This window comes from Abrus precatorius, unplaced genomic scaffold, assembly GCF_003935025.1.
Source record: "Abrus precatorius isolate BTA unplaced genomic scaffold, Abrus_2018 Scaffold8, whole genome shotgun sequence".
NCBI classification, from domain to species: Eukaryota; Viridiplantae; Streptophyta; class Magnoliopsida; order Fabales; family Fabaceae; genus Abrus; species Abrus precatorius.
The window spans coordinates 7,538,402-7,555,247 of NW_020874428.1; the positions used below are offsets into that span (position 1 = coordinate 7,538,402).

Genomic DNA, 16,846 nt, shown 5'->3' on the forward strand with positions numbered 1-16,846 from the left:
TCTTATCACCCTTTCAATTGTTTCACTTATATCATCGATAATAATTACTCTGAAGTGGTTACGATGGACCAAACCTACTCATTATAACTCAACCCAATAACCATAAAATCATATTCACTAATAATAAAGTTATCACAAATAAGTTTAATAACAATAATTAATTAGAATGTGGGCTAAACAACATGGTTCAATATTTTAGCATCCAATTAATCTAGAATTAAATTAAAGTTATAACAAAAATTAATTTATGTCATTCTACACATAAAATATCCAACATTCTCCTATTTGGACAACATAAATAAAAAAACACCAATGTATTCCATATTAATGTGTCCACTACAAAATGTCAAAATAAGCCAACACAAACTATAAACATCTTAACAATGCAAAAAATCATATTCGATAAAGCAATGATATCATACATTATAAGATGAACAAATGGAAAAACACAACAAAACAACATGCTAAAGGATGAACAAATTGCAATTTTCCTAACAAATGGTTCAAGCTTCTGCCTGAGATGTTTTCTAAGATTGAATAAATCTTATTAAAACAAGAAGATTAAGACTGGATCCAAAATATCTCCACAATATGCCATCATAATATATGCATATACAATAATAATTATAACAATTAAACTAGATAAAACAAATATATATGACATTAACAGCGTCAACAATAACTATTATTTCAATAATGTCTCAAATATTATTAATATCTTAAAATATTACAAATATGAAGTCACTGCAAATTATAAGAATAAACTCCCACCAATCTAAAACATCAAACAGACTTTATTACATCCACAGGGTTATTAATCAACAAAAACTTTAAAAGTTATGCCTTTTGTTAAGGGATCAACAACTATAGGTTTAGGGATATGCTCGACATGAGTTTTAAACTCTTTTATCTCCCAAATACATAGACAACAAAAGCAATATCATGTGTACAAACTTAAGCATGTATAAGGTTGCAAACAACAAAATAATAATAATAAATTTCCATGTCTATCATTTCACTACATTGAGCATTAAATTTTTTTTCACCCTTTGGGTGCAACAAAAGATTTAAAAAATTGTATATTGAATCAGTTTAGAATTCTATCAATATATCTTGATTGAGACAAAATACTAGAAGATTTATTATGATAAATTTTAATGCCTAAAAAAGAGATGCATCACCAACCATGTTTATATTCCTAATTTATGGTTAAATTATGCATTTTTATTTATACATTTATAATAATCCTCTACTTTTACATTTAGAAAGTGTTACACGTTAATTTGTTCTTAAGAATAATTGTATGTAGACGAGGACATCTTAAAAATATTTTTACTTTCTCTTCAATTTTTAGTAATTAAAACTTTACCCAAAATTTTATATTCTAAAATTTCAAAATTATTTGAAAATTTTAAAATGAAATAAAATTATAAGTTAAATACATAACTCGATTCTTACATTTGAATATATAAGCAATTCAATACTTTTTAATTCCGTTTCATCTCTTTTTATTTAAGTTTACTTATTGTTAAATATCTAAAAATATTTTAATAAGTATTTAACAAACTCACCTAATAAAAAAGGTACAGGTATTGTTAATATTATTCCACACATGATAATTTGAGTAAGAGTGTAAATAAATTGAGTTACTTGTAAATTATTTGAATTTGACTTAGTAAATTTTTGCCTAAATTTATTTATTTAATTAAATAAATAAGTTTGAATTTAAAATTATGTTTGATTATTTAAATTAGTCAAATTTTAGTTTTGCAAACTTGATATGGATAACATATGAATAATTTATGTGTGTATATATTATTTATCTAATTTTAATTTTTAAGAGTTGTATTTTAAACAAGTAATTAAACATATTTTTAAATAAATATACTAATTTATAATTAAAATTTTTATTTTGAATCTTCATTTTTGTGTAGACAAAATTAAATTTTTTATTATTTTATTTTTTAACATGAAATACTTATTAAATATTAAATTAAGAAAAAAATATTCAAATTATAAATATATATATATATATATTTCAATCAAGACAAAATTAAATTTTAATTTTAACTAATTTAAATAAATAAGTTAAACTTATTTTTTTTTATATAATTTAAACTTGAGTTTCAAGTACCCCTAACCCTAAATACACCACCTCCAGCTGGAATTGGTGGGTTTTGTGGGATCAAACAAATTCTTATGGTAAATATTAATGGAAAATTAGCTTTAACTTGTTCTGAAAATAAACTCACATAATAATATTTTAACATTTAAAAAAAAATAATTTAAAATGATATAAATATTTCAATATATATTTTTTATAATTGTTTTATATTGTTTTTTCTATTTTATTTTTTAATTACATCATCAGTTAAATCTTCTTATTGTTTAAATTTTGAACATATACATTTTATATTTTCAGGTGGATCCGTCAATGATAAATAGTTTATTTTGTATTGACATATCCTTAATTTTTTTATTCAACCTTAACGTTTATTTTTCTCTCTCTCTCTCTCTCACTCTTATATATACATGTCATCCCTCTGCTTACTTTATTAAAATTAGAAAAGGAAAAAGTGGGAATAAATAATTTAGCAGCAAACAAGGATGCCACTGGCTCTCTCCCAGTCCCCACCAAAAAACCTTTACAGGATATTCCGATGCCATTTGCTTTTCCCACCCCATTTTCCATTCTTAATTTATTTTCACTGTCCCCCAATCCCCATTTCTCTGCCTATAAATCTTCTTTCAATTCCCATTATTACTTCCTCTTCTCCTCTCTTCCTCTCCCCCCCATCACCTTTCCTCTTCTCTCTCCTTCTAATTAAACATTTCTTATTCATGCATCATTTTTCTTTCTTTCTTTCTTGAATGATTATTATGATAATTTTCAACAGAAAAACTTGTTCCTTTAAATCTTGATGCCGAACATATATCTAAATATACAAGTTCATGTTTGACATTCATGTCTCCAGTCCTCAGTGAAATCCTTCGTTCCGGGTTTATGATCAATTCCTCCCTCAGGCGCAGGACCCACTTAGTTCAATCTTTCTCTGTTGTTTTCCTTTACTGGTTCTATGTCTTCTCATAATTCTCCTACCTTCATTTCACTTTTTTATTATATGATTAACTAGTACTAATAATAATATTAATAATTATCTATATTAGTCTTCCTGGGGGTCTTGCGTCTTAATTTTTATAATTTCAAAGTTACATAAATAATTTCGAGCATATAAGGTGAGTGTCTTTGGTGTAAATATTTAATGGCCTCATCCAGTGGAAACTCCAGCATGTGCACGAAATTTCAAAGTTCTGGGTCTGAGGAGGATTTGCACTTTCAGCTTCTGATGGATCAAAGAAAGAATAAGAGAAAGCAATCGAATCGTGAATCAGCAAGAAGATCTCGGGCGAGAAAGCAGAAGCACATGGATGATCTCATTGCTGAAGTGGAAATGCTTTGTAAGCAAAACAGTGAGATACTCACAAGGGTGAACGTCACCACACAGCACTATCTTAAGGTCGAGGCTGAGAATTGCATTCTGAGGGCCCAGGTCGGTGAACTTAGCCAAAGTCTTCAATCACTGAATGATATCATCGACCTCATCAACACAACAACTACAGGGGTCTACCAAAACGATTGCTATGCTGATAATTATTATAACAACAACAATAATAATAATAATTTCATGAACCCCATCAACATGGCCTATCTTAACCAACCAATTGTGGCCTCTGCAGATATGTTTCAGTGGTGAATCTTAAAAGGGGCAAAAGTACATATGCTAGCTTGTATTGTACTAGTGTTCTGTTGGGAATTGCGTCATGTTAGAATCATTGAGTGTTGAGTAAGGGAAAATAATACATTAGTGGAGTTGTTGTACCTTGGGTGAGGCAATGTTTGTTAGGATATTATTAGATTGGCAGAACTTGCAAATTGCAATAAATGCTTAAATGAAATATTATATAGTGGCATGGCATCGTTCTGCTGTTAGGTCCCACTGTCCAATGTTTTCGAAAAATGGACGTCGGTGTAAGTGCATTTGCTGCTTTTTTCTTTTTTATATTATTAGTGTATGTATGAATGTTATGGGTGTGCTTTTATAAATGTAAGGATGGTTCTGGTTCTTACCAAAAAGGTGTTTTTTTCGTTGTTCATATAAATATAAATTGTAAAATTGTGTTTTAAAAAAGAAATAAAATTAAAAGGTATGCATATCATGATAATCTGGCATGTATGAAAATAGCAGCGATGAAAAACAAAGCTAAATGCAAGATTAAAATAAAAAAAGCTTCTCCCAGACTGAAAAAAAAAAGTATTTATTTCCTTGTAATTTCATTGTTACTTGAATATATCTATTATTACTCATATTTAATTAAATTTTACATATTTTTAATATATTAGTTTGATAAACACAAAAGAAGGGTACTTTAAATAAAATTATTATATATAAATAAAAGTATCTATAGAAACATAAATATAGTAATAAAGTTATCCACACTTCCTGTATTTGTATTATACTATTCTCTCTCGTTTTTTCTTGATCTTTTTAATTTTTTAGTTAAAGATAACAAGATTATTCAGGCATGACATTTACACAAGAGTGAATAAGGAAAATTACAATCTTTAAAAGCTGATACAACATTACTCACTTAAGATACATAAATAAAAATAAAAACTAAATAAAATAAGCAAACTCTTTAATTATCACCATCTTTATCACTAAAGTCAAACCATTCACTCCAAGAAAAGAAAAACTCCTACATCTCTTTCACTCTCATCCCTTCATCTAAATAGCAACAAAATATTTTTATAAATAAAATGGTTTTTTTTAAGGTTAGAGACCATTAGATGTTTATAAATGCAAAGGTCAAGATTAAATTTTTTCTCACAATTTGTACCTGTCGCTAAATAAAAAATAAATAAAAATTGTACATGGTGAAGTTCAAACACGTTTCCTCCGGCTAAAGATAAACAAATGAGTTTATATTTATAGGACGGAATTCTTTAATTGAAATTTACATTTTGTAGTTGCAATCTATGTTTGACCCGTTACTCCAACTAAAATACCAAATGGCATTTTGGTGAAACAATGGAAAACATGAATCCTCGAAAAGGTATAATCATATTAATTTATGGTGAAAGAACTGCAGTTTCTTTATCCTAATTATTTAACACAATCATTTTAAACAGGTTTAACATGTTTTTTTTTTTTTTTTTGTCCAAAAAACAAGTTTAACATGTGTTTTAAAGAATTTTGTGGAATTTAATTTGTTGCAGCCGACGGGCCCAATTGCAATCGGCCTTTTAGTATCATACTAAGACAAACTTGGGTTAGTTTGGGCTCTGTATCTTTGGGATTATCATTCATTCCTCGTTCTTTATAATTACTGTTTCTTGTAATTCTGATGCAGATGTTCAAAATACGAAAAAAGTTATTTTTAATATATTTTTTAAGAAAATATTTTTTGAAGTTATACAATGTAACGATTAATTTTTTCTTAATTCTAATTAAAAATGTTTAAATAAAACACTAACAAACAGCAACTTAATATTGAACTAACACTGTCTTTTACTATAAAAGCTTTATTTCATACTAGGTTTTGGTGTACAGTTTGATACTATATGTTCCTCAATTCGGATTTCATTTTCAGTTAGGATAATGAAAAAGCAATAAGCAGAGGTACATTATAACTGAAAATTTTCAAAAGGAAAAAAGTTGTTAACTATAAAACAACAAATTAAAGAGTATCTGAAACTCGTTGGAAATGAAAAGTGAAAAACATCTGCATTTTTAGCTTTTCCCTATTTCAACGTTTTGTAATAATGATAATAATGTTTGATGAAAAAATATTAAAGACACGAAGAAATTATAGAGAAGTTCAAAACTTTTGGTGTTGACATTTTTATTCGTTGAACCCAGCATCAAAAAGAAGAATATCCGTTTCACAACGCCAGAGCAATTTATAATATTAATAATGTACCGAAAGAAGTCGTAGTAGTTTAATAAACCATATTATTGTTTTAACAAATGTCTAAAATGCATCAAATTTAATAATTTTTTTTATATAAATTCATATTATGAATCTCTAAATATACATTAATTTTTGTAGTAAAATGGATTTTTAACAAGTTTAACGAAAATGGTGTTTGTTGTGCTCTAAGCTGGCATGTAACAAAACCGACTTTAAGATAAACATTTATAAATGATCAGTTAATCGTAAAGTATCGTAAAATCAAAGCCAAGGCATTATAGTAAGTGCAAATTGCAATTTGACTTGTAAAATTAAAAAGGTGGAGTAACCCAAATGAGGCAAGGAAATTAAATTGAACACAATGTGAAAGTCACATTCATTGGTGAGCGTTGTGGTCCATATTAAAAGCATTTTGTTTCTGAACAGATGCACACAAAAATCAAGTTGAAGTAGGTTTGCAATGGTATTAAAGGTCATAGTCGTAGGGAGAGAGCATAGCACAAATTGACCACCGTTGTTGGAATCATGGATAGTCAATGGTTTCTCCACGGTCAGAGTTGCTGAATTTTATGAGAATATTATTATTATTATTATTATTATTATCATAATGAAATTGTATCCATGTGACCTTATAGTGCGGTCCACGTGGTGGAAAATAAAGCATGAAATTCTCATCCACTGCTTATTACTATATTCAACCTCCATTTTTCATTTTTAAAAAATATAATATTATTTAAAAGCAAATAACGCAGAGAGGGGAAAGAGGAAAAAGTGAAGCAGAAGAAAAAAGAGAAGAGAAGATGCAGTCACAGTGATAGAAATAGAAATAATAGAAATAGAAATAGGGGCACCATTCCCGTTTCCAAAGGTCTCTCTCTGCCCTAACTCCGTCATAACGGTTTGTGTTTCTGCGACGCGACGCTTTAACAGTAAAACAGACGCGACGTTTTGCTATATAAAGCGCCGTCCCTTTCTGTTTGTGTGTTAAACAGCAAGACGATGACCAGTGCCGAATTATTTTCCCTCTTTTCTCTCAACTTCTAGTTTTGGAGTAAGATTCGCGCATGTTTCTTCTTTAATCTTCTATTTCGCTGTTTGCTTAATGATAATTAATAATATATTTATATCAACGACTAGACTTTAGAATGTTTCGAAACCCTAGAAATGCTTTTGAGGTTCGTGAGAGGTAATTTTTTTTTTTAATTATTTTTGCGATTTTTAGATTTTGGAAGTCATTCAAATGGGAGGAACCAAATTAGCTGTTTTTATTTCTCAGTGTTGGCTCTTGATTTGTGAATAATCACGGTGCTTGTGTGTGCGGCTCATAATTGCTGTATCGTGTTCTATATATGGAAATCATTTACTTGAACTAGTTCTCTACATGATTGACTACTTGTGCTATACTTTACTTGTGTTCACGGGTGAATCACAGTGGTGGTTGTTCGAAGGGTTTTATGCATTTGATTTATTATAGGTGTATGCGATTAATAGAAATTCTTTTTGATGGAATGCTCGCTGAATTTGATTTGTTAGAGCATCAGAATCTGAAGTTTGGAGAGTGCTTCTTTGTCTAGAGCTTGGGCCTCTGGAAGGTTTTGAATACTTGTTGCCTTGAAATCTCGGTTTAATCATCTTTCCTTTTTGTTTATTTGTCAGGAGGAAGTAGGAATAGGATTACTGTCCCTCGCTGGAAATTGAGGTGGCTTGAGTTTTCTGTTACAATTTTCTGGTATATTGTTGGATTTTTTTTAAAGTTTATATGCAAGTGTTGAATTTGTCTATGCAGTACCGAGCAATTAGTCTTTGTGTTGTGCCAGTAATTTAGATTGACCATTATGTTTGTACACAGTTATCATGGGATCGGCTTGTTGTGTTGCTGTAAAGGATTCTAATATCCCTAACAGAACTGGAGGTCAAAATTTGCATAGAGATGTTGTATGCTCACCATCATGGAGTTTTCGATGGGATAGTCGGGGGCGCGTTGCTGGTGAAATTGAGAATCCTTCCTGTCACACATCTCAGGTGGTCAGTAGAAATGTAAGCATGGAGTTTAAAGGTTCATTAAGTTCTGAAAGAGGTAATTTATCAGATGGGGGAAGCATCCTGGAGAATTCTGTAACTCCCATTTCTCTCAAGTCCCCAGTTGATGAGACATTGGTTGCAAATCTGATGACCCCTTCTTCTGGTAAATGCTAAACCTGAAACTCTGTTATTCTTTTGTCCTTTTCCATATGCACAATGTTTGATGGGTCTTAGTTAATACATTTAGACCTCGTCAACCCCCTTCTTTTGGAGAGGTTAGATTCTTAATTTTGGATTCATATAAGGGGATGCTATTACAATTGTGGAAATCCTGTCTCTTTTTTGTGTGAACCTTTTGTGTGATTGTGGAGTAATTATTATCCCATGTGAAATACTCCTCTGTTACCCTTAGTCAACCTTGTCATTGAAGCCCTTTGAGTATGATTATCCAAAATGAAAGTCCAGCAACATTTACTTTTAAGCCACAAGATGAATACAACAAATAGGCTCAACGATGATGATATTCAATATTTAAGTAAATAACAAGACAACAGTTTCTGACATGATTGGTGGGTATATTTCTTTAGATTATTGTTCCATTCTTGCACGCATAGGGTCTTTATATATTGCCTTGTTCATTGCCTTTTATTTTACTATTTTCCCTTCCAGTATAAGGTTTTCAAAGTTGGTTTATTTTGTTGAATTGTCCCAGATGTTGCTATTAACATTCAGTTCTTGATGCTCTCATTTTTGCACTCGGTTGCTATTTCTTTGTTTGGCATTGATTTTTCTTTCTTCTTCCTCTACGTGCTTGTTGCAGATCTGTCCATGTCAAGCAATTTTTCTACAGTGGTTAGTTTGAGCAACTGAATTGGAACTATGAGCTTTGTGGTGCATAATCTGATTTTTAGGTTTTCTACTGTAGTACTGGGCTCACACATAATCTATCTTTTCTCTTTAGGTAAAAAATCCAGCAGAATCTTCAATTCCAAATCTTTCATTTTCAATACCTTCAGTTTTCTCAACACCTACAGCAGATCGTTTGCCTAATCATAATTATCATCAACTTCCCAACTCTACCCCAACAAGATGGGCACATCGATCTCCAGGACACCCACTGTTGAGACAGATTTCTGATAGTAGGATTATGGGTCTGAAATCACCAGACAACTCAATTTCTGAAGGAAGGCCATCATTTGTACTCTCTACTTGCAGCAATGAAATGGCAGCTGGATCCCAATGCGGATCATCTGATGGCTGGTCAATGCGTACCTTTTCTGAGCTGGTGGCCTCATCCCAAAGGGAAAGGTGGTCTTTTGATAGTGAGTGTTTAGGCTCTGGTCGTCACAAGATAAGTGGATCCAGTAGCAGGTTCTCGTATTCTCCCTCCATGGATCTACAATCTTGTGGGGCTTGCTCAAAGCTTTTGACTGAGAGATCAACATGGAGCAACCAGAAGTTTATTGCCAATGGCGACCTCTCAGTTGTTGCTGTATTGGTCTGTGGTCATGCATATCATGCAGAGTGCTTAGAGGCTATGACACCAGAGGCAGATAGGTATGATCCAACTTGTCCAATTTGTATGATTGGAGATAAGCACTTGACAAAGTTGTCCAGAAAAGGTCATCGTTCTGAATCAGAGATAAAGGCCAAGAACCACAAGATATCCAGAAACCGTGTAGTTGATAGCTACCTTGATGGTGATTTTGATGTTTTTGATCGCCAAAAAGATACTGAATTGAGAGGAAATTTTTCAAAAATGGAGCCTAGCTCCAGTGCGAGGAGCTCATTTGGAAAGCCCTTCTTGAGGCGACACTTTTCACTTGGGTCCAAGTGGAGCCGATCGCTATCTGTGAATGATTCTGCCAGGAAGAAAGGCTTTTGGGCAAGATATCGTAAAGATTGAGTTCCTTTTGCTGTAAGAGTCAGCCACGCTCTAATTATTATAGTAGTAGTTAGTAGTAACCATCAATTTAGAATGTAATATTTTCTGTGTAGTCTACTGATAATTTTCAATGTTTTAAATTAATTATTTTTCACTTATTGACCAGAAACTCCAGTCAGGTTGATGTGGTTCCGTATGGATTGTATGAATATAACTTCCCGTGGCAAATGGTGCTTAGCCAAAGCAATGACGAGCACAAGGAGGCAGAAAAAACGTATCCATACATGTGAAGATGCTTCACATATTTATGCTAACAGTGGCAGACTGCTACGTGCTACCAGCGACAGGTTTCTAAACTCAGACATAAAAGTCCCAACGTCGGAAACTTAGAATGTGTTACCCCCTTGTATTTATATTTTCAATGAATATAAAAATGACATAATTTTGTTAGTTCAGTCAAGTGGAAGGAGTTATGCCCTTGAGAGAGAGAACAAGGCGAATCTAAAGATTATCATTTGTCAGGCAGGATCACCGAATGTTGTAATTGATAAATGTTACCTCCAATCTGATGCTTTGAAGTTAAGTATGAAAGCTGGCGACTCCTTTTTCCTTCGTTTGGTTGTTGACAGCTGAATGCTTGTGACTCCATTACCTTTTCTCTTTCCTTCTTTTGTGGTTGTTATTGGTATGGTGAGAAAGCGAAGTGAAGAAATTAGATAGAAAAAAAAATACTAATTATTGAATCTTGCTTATGAACCATCAATATATAAATGTCTTAAAGGAGTCGCTTTAGACGTAAACTGTTAAGAGAGTTTATTTTAAGCATCTGACAAGTTTTTATTATTAAAAAATAAATTTATTACATTGAAAGTGATATAAATATTTAGCACAAAATGTTTTGAAATGTTAAAGTGGTAGTTTTTGTTTAAATTGAGAAGAAATATTTAGATGATTAATTATATTATAATTAATTAAATATAATAAATTTAATGTTTTAACATGTTAATATAAAATTAATCATAAAATAATTTGTTTGAACTGTGTAAAACTTTTTAGTTGATGTGTAATAAAATGGAAAAAAAGCAATTCTTTTAAAAACTAATTTTTATAAAAACCTTTTCTAGAATAATTTTTTTTACACTGTTATCCTTTTTAGTAATGGGAGGTCCAAATTGGCCGCACAATGTAGCGTTAACAAAGTCAGCTTATTGACCAAAAAAAAGGTCAGCTTGGGTCTGTACTATTTTACGATTAAGAGTGCATCGAAAGTACACCGGCATTTGTGGTCTTTGTGGTGATTGTTCGAATACAGTTACCCAATGTTCTGGGTTCAAATGCCGGTGAAAGAAGGAAGAAAAGAAAATATTGAACTCAATGAGGTATTCAACAATACCTCTCTTTTGCTAAATAATATTAAATGTTTCATGAATAATTCAACTTGGGAATTTTTAAAAAAATTTCATAGAATATAATTAGCTTTGTTCACCTGATAACATTTTATCCAAATGCACAATGTACGCATATAAATATTAATAATTAAATAACATTAGACACTTGCGGGGTTCATATTGTTAAGACACTGTTAATTTCATATTGTTAACAAGACAATGATAGGAGTCGGTAAATTGTACAGAAGAAAGATGGAGAAGAGTGTAAGGAAGAACTACCTCAGAATTGCTTTCTTATTAGTTATTAGAACTATTTAATTCCTCATTTGTTTTAAAGTTCAAAAATAAAATCTCATACTTTCATATACGTTTTAATATAAATATATGATTCAAATTAATTTAATATTCGTCTCAATTCTACCAAACTCTAAATGAAAGGAATACTTATCCTCCAATATTTGGAGAGTTGACTTCAAGTTCTACAATTTGAGGAAGTATTACAATGGCGTGCGCCCAGGATTTAACGCTACCAATATGTGACATGAATAATAAGTTGACCAGACATGGCATTGATCAAAATATGGTCAATCACAAAATAAAGGATTCTGAATATGGTCAATTATACTCTGCAATCCTAACCTGTAATGAGGGTAAAGTAGTTGCACCCCAAGTTCCTTCTTCATTCGGGCATTTGACACTCGCTTCTCACCCTTTGCATTTCTTGTTTTTACAACTGAGCACTCCTTTTGCTCCACATTTTGTAAGTTCAAACCTGGCCATTTTTTCTCCACCAATTTTCTTGCATATTCAAATACTTCTTCTCGTGGAGCAGGGTCATCATCGACGATGTTGTAAACTTCCCTGAAATGAAAATGACATGCCCAAGAGTACAATCAATGAACCAAACACATTTATTTGTTCACTAAGCAATTCTTTGGGTGAGCATAGTGTCTATAAACACAACCAAATAAAAACTCAAGATAATATTAAAATAGCTTCAACTCATACTTCATTATTATTTTAATACATCTTGGGTTTTTCACTGGATATTCTCATAGGCACTATGCTCCTGTAAGAATTGCTCGTCCACTTTGTTCTTATTAAGGATGATAGTATGCATCAACAAAAGATGAAAAGGATTATAATTCATAAGAAATAAACTAGCATACACAACCACTATGAAGGAAGACAATACTGTCTATAAATTCCAGTCTGTCCTGTGCATTTGTGATACTATCAGTGTACTTTAAACGGTAGTTGATGTGGTTTGCATGCTCATGACAAAGAAATTCTAATAAATCTACAATTTAAGATCTATGTTTGCTGGAAAACAGCCTCAGTCAATGCCTCCAGCCTGAGAATTTAGAGTAGGTGTTGCTTCATTTGGCAAAATATTCTACATGTCTTCTGAGCATGCAAACCCTTCATATGTTTTATAACATACAATTTTGTTTTTAAATTGCAACAAGAAAAGTAAATACACATGATGAAGGCATTGAAATAAATCTAAAATTCGGGATCTGTGTTTCTTAAGCCACATAAGCATTTAATGGTATTGCGTATTGGTAACAGTTAACCTTCCACTACTGTGGAGGACTAGAACAGTGGAATATGTTGTTTGATAATCCTTCCAGGTTGCTTTACTCTTGGAAATTTTTGCCTAGTTAGTTTAGGAACATTTCAGAATGAAGGGTGATGTATGCACCAGAAAGTTAGTTACAGCAGAAACTCACGAGGGGGAAGGTGCATTTAGAGTAGCCATAAGTGCCTGACAAATGTCCTCAACATGTACTCTAGATGTATATTTTTGGTATTTTCTCCTCTTCTGACCATCTGACAAGGGCTTCTGCTTGATTATTGTATCAATGGCACTAAAACAAAAGAAATGTTGAAGCCAAATTATATATATACTAAATTGACTGGTAAGTTACATGTAAAGAAAACCCAAATTTATAATTTAAATTCCAAATAAGAGTCTCAAGGTGGCATTTAGTGAATGGTAGATCCCACAAAGAAACTGATAGTAGAAACATTACTTGAAAGACAAATTACAATAACAAAAGGTAGGTACCTTCTCCCAGGGCCATAGATACCTCCCAATCGAAATGAAAGTGGTGAGATCCCTAGATAACGAGCCAAATTTGACCAGCCTTCTTCAGAAGTTAACCTTAATTTTGCTGACTCACTTTCTGGGTTGGTTGGATAACTGTCACAGCATGATGAACATACTAAGAGCCAACTAATAGACTAGTTTCAGAAATTTCAGAAGGCAAGTGATTTATTTAGTTACACTCTTACTCCTCATCCACCAATTCACCGTCACAGTCTCCATAGACACCTGCTAGACAGAAAGTGCGTCTGTCATCATATTTGAATTTGAAAGCATTACAAAAATGTCTCTACGCAGCTAACAACCAGAGAATCGGCTAATAACCAGACCACATGACTTGTAGCAGGAAAATTTGAGTTCTAGAATCCCTTAAGTAAATCATCTAAGAAGTATGGCAACTAAATGTCTGAATTCAATTCTATCTTATCTTTATGCATATGCTAAATTCTGCTAGCTTCTTTTATGTTTACAATGTTTTACATGCTTTTAATTGACATGAAATCTTCATCGCTAGCTTTAAAGAAATCTAACAAACCTTAGGTCAATCCATTCAACAACGATCAAACTAATTTTGTTTTTCAAACAAATAGTTAAGCTTATGACTGCTGTTGACAGATTAAATTGGTCCAGTTCAGCAAATTATGAATTTCCTGTAAGATCAACTTAACAGAAAAAGTTTATATAATAATAACAAGTTCTTGATCAGCAAAACTATCTTAAAAGTATCCCCCTTCTCATTTAAAGCATGCAGCTAAAAATGCTTTCGAGTTTATAACTGCAATAACTTATAATAGTACATTTGGAAACACTACTTAATTAAGCGCTTATTTAAAAAGCTTTTATTACATGAGGGCTCATGTCATACATTTAACCATAAAACTAATTAGAATAAGTTAAAAAGAGTTTGTTTTGATAAGATATATTAAGAAACTAATCAAAATAAGTTCTAAAAAGAGTTTAAAGGAATTATAAGCTGTTCTTATCGCATAAGATCTTCCAAATGTCTCTTAAGAATGAAGGACTTTGAAACATCAACAAGCACTGTGGCACTGCAATTTAATGCCAGCAAGAAAAGCTTTTACATTTATCAAACAAGAAAAAGAGACAGCATAAAACAGTAACGTTTTTTTATTACAATTAAACTCATTAGTAATTTGAACGAAGACTTACTAGCCGAAGACAAGTAACAAAGCCACTGAAGATCCCCATTGACTAACGAGCTTCTTATAAGTTCCTCATGCTGAAGCATCTACAAATCAATAAAATCTAAGTAGAAAAGGGAAGCTACCAGAGACTGCAAAAAAATTATGCAGTATGCTATGATCAATGATGACATAACAATTGTTACAGTAAAATCATTCATACCGGGTCACCAATGCCTACAACAGGAGGGACACAAACAAGAAAATGAGTGTTATTTTTCAGTAGTTGTAGGATACTCAGACTGCAAAGCATCAAATCAAATCAAAACCCACATAATAATTTGTGTTTTGTATTTTAAATAAAGAAAATTTAAATACAAAACTAGCAATTGACTCACTCAGGGTGGTTTGCATCAAAGAGGTGAACATGAAAGCCCATGTCCTGAAGCTGCTGCTTCTTTACATGGGTTGTGCATGTCCCAGACACGACCCTGCCCATAATTGTTAATTCAACGGTAAGAAAGGTATGAACTTTGAAGTGAGAAAGTTAAATATTGAAGAATGTTGTGTGATCTAACCATCCCTGGTTGTGGAGTTTGCGTGCAAGTGATTGACCCACGAATCCCATACCCAAAATGAAGATGCGCTTTTCAGACAACGTTGGACTTAACGAAACTGACACACCAAATCTCTTCGGAACATGAACAGGGTAGAGAGGAATCGCCCAACCTCCTTTGTGACCAATTTCCATGCCAAAATCCGGTTACACTGTCACGAGAGAAATTTTTCCTCTAAAAGTTTTTTGAAAAATTATTACAAAAATATGATTATATCTGTTAGTATTTTTAGATATACTTGATTTATGATATCTCTTTTTTTTTATATATCTGAAGCTTCTAGTATTATTTTGTTACAATAATCAAGTATTATTTGAAGATTTTATAATTAAATAAATTATTTTTTAATATAATTTTATGAAGTAGAAGGATCATATACAGTGTTATTACTTTTTAAGATTATAAACATATAATTGATGAAGTTAATTTTTTTTATATACTTTTATCTTTCTATACAAATATATCTTCACACTTTTTTTTGTCATAAATGTTTTTATAAATTCAATTTTTTATTATTTTTAAGGTAACGTAAATGTAAGTCCTTTTATTCATGAGACACTATTATTTTTAAATATTTTATAACAAAAAAAGTTTTGTTTTAGTTTTTTAATTTAATTTTTAAAATTTTTAATAAGCATACTTTTAAAAGAATAAACTAAACACAAGATAAAAATATTGGCAGAAAATATTATATAACATTTTCAAGACTATTTCATATATAATAAATATCTTTTAACATTCGTAAGAAGAAGAATTCTTAGAAAACACATGAAGCAATTCTCATGAACTAAAAAAATTATAGACCAAAGACTTCTTAATTTTAAATAATAAATAATATTAAAAGCATTTAAAGAATCATATTTGTAATTTATCTTATTGTTATTTCTTTTGAAAAAGTTATGTGAATTTAAAATAATACCCTTTTAGTCTTTTGAAAAAATTATGAATTTGTAAAATTTTTATTTTAATCTTTAATATTCTAAAAATAATTCATTTTATATTTTTTCATTTTATATAAAAATTCATTAAATGAATGTTGTTTTGTAAGTTATGGATTAAAATGAAATTTTTGTAAAAGAAGTGGTGAAAAAGATATTTTTTAACAAACTCACTGAAATTTAATACAAATTACAAAAAAATGAGTATAATTATTAAATTAAAAGTAATACTTTTATAGTTTTTATAATTATTAAAAAATATAATTAATAATAAAAAATATACTTAAAAATATTAAAATATTTACTTTGATAACTTTAGTAGTAAAAATTTAAGAAAAAAGCAAAATAATTATCCATTATAATAAAAAAAATATCTACCTCCATATATTAAATTGAATCTCTCTTCTTAATTTTATTTAAACTGTCTTAAATTTCTTGTTATAACCATTTAATTTTAAATTAAATGAAAACAATTTTTGACTAAACCCATATTAATTAAATTTTTTAAGATATTGACTATAAATTGAAAAGGTGTTTAAGTTAGTTATGTTATAATTTCATATAATTATTATATGGAATTATGATTTTACTTCAATTTTTTTTTAAACATAACAGCTAGTGATAACTAATTAATATTTTATGTATTATTTGATGAAAATTTATTATAAGCTTATTAATTACATTAAGTAGAAATTATTCAATTACATGAACCTGTAATTTCACTCAACAATAAGTGATATCTTAAAAAAGGTAATTTTTATTTTAAAATAA

The 16,846-nt window shown here is 30.5% G+C and overlaps 3 protein-coding genes across 5 annotated transcripts; 2 read left to right on the top strand and 1 right to left on the bottom strand.

Annotated features, from left to right (window-relative positions):
- Positions 1-2,873: 2,873 nt before the first annotated feature.
- Positions 2,874-4,085, top strand: LOC113847135 (bZIP transcription factor 11-like). Its single transcript, XM_027476025.1, has one exon. The coding sequence runs from the start codon at positions 3,264-3,266 to the stop codon at positions 3,753-3,755; it is 492 nt and encodes a 163-aa protein (XP_027331826.1). The 5' UTR covers positions 2,874-3,263; the 3' UTR covers positions 3,756-4,085.
- A 2,490-nt stretch (positions 4,086-6,575) lies between these two features.
- LOC113846035 lies at positions 6,576-10,673 on the top strand. Of its 3 annotated transcripts, none has more exons than XM_027473845.1 (6): positions 6,576-7,024; positions 7,630-7,672; positions 7,823-8,158; positions 8,816-8,847; positions 8,957-9,913; positions 10,047-10,490. In XM_027473845.1, exons 3-5 carry the CDS (start codon positions 7,828-7,830, stop codon positions 9,899-9,901), a joined length of 1,308 nt encoding a protein of 435 aa, XP_027329646.1. In that variant the 5' UTR covers positions 6,576-7,024; positions 7,630-7,672; positions 7,823-7,827; the 3' UTR covers positions 9,902-9,913; positions 10,047-10,490. The 3 variants fall into 3 exon arrangements, with proteins under 3 accessions (XP_027329646.1, XP_027329645.1, XP_027329644.1); XM_027473843.1 differs by having other exon boundaries at positions 6,584-7,024; positions 7,630-7,702; positions 10,047-10,673; XM_027473844.1 differs by lacking the exon at positions 7,630-7,672.
- Positions 10,674-11,790: 1,117 nt separating this feature from the next.
- On the bottom strand, positions 11,791-15,283 carry LOC113848199 (protein YeeZ). Its single transcript, XM_027477603.1, has 8 exons — positions 15,099-15,283; positions 14,919-15,011; positions 14,744-14,822; positions 14,549-14,627; positions 13,567-13,606; positions 13,340-13,474; positions 13,002-13,139; positions 11,791-12,129 (listed from the first exon to the last, which is right to left on the bottom strand). Exons 1-8 carry the CDS (start codon positions 15,269-15,271, stop codon positions 11,853-11,855), a joined length of 1,014 nt encoding a protein of 337 aa, XP_027333404.1. The 5' UTR covers positions 15,272-15,283; the 3' UTR covers positions 11,791-11,852.
- Positions 15,284-16,846: the final 1,563 nt, after the last annotated feature.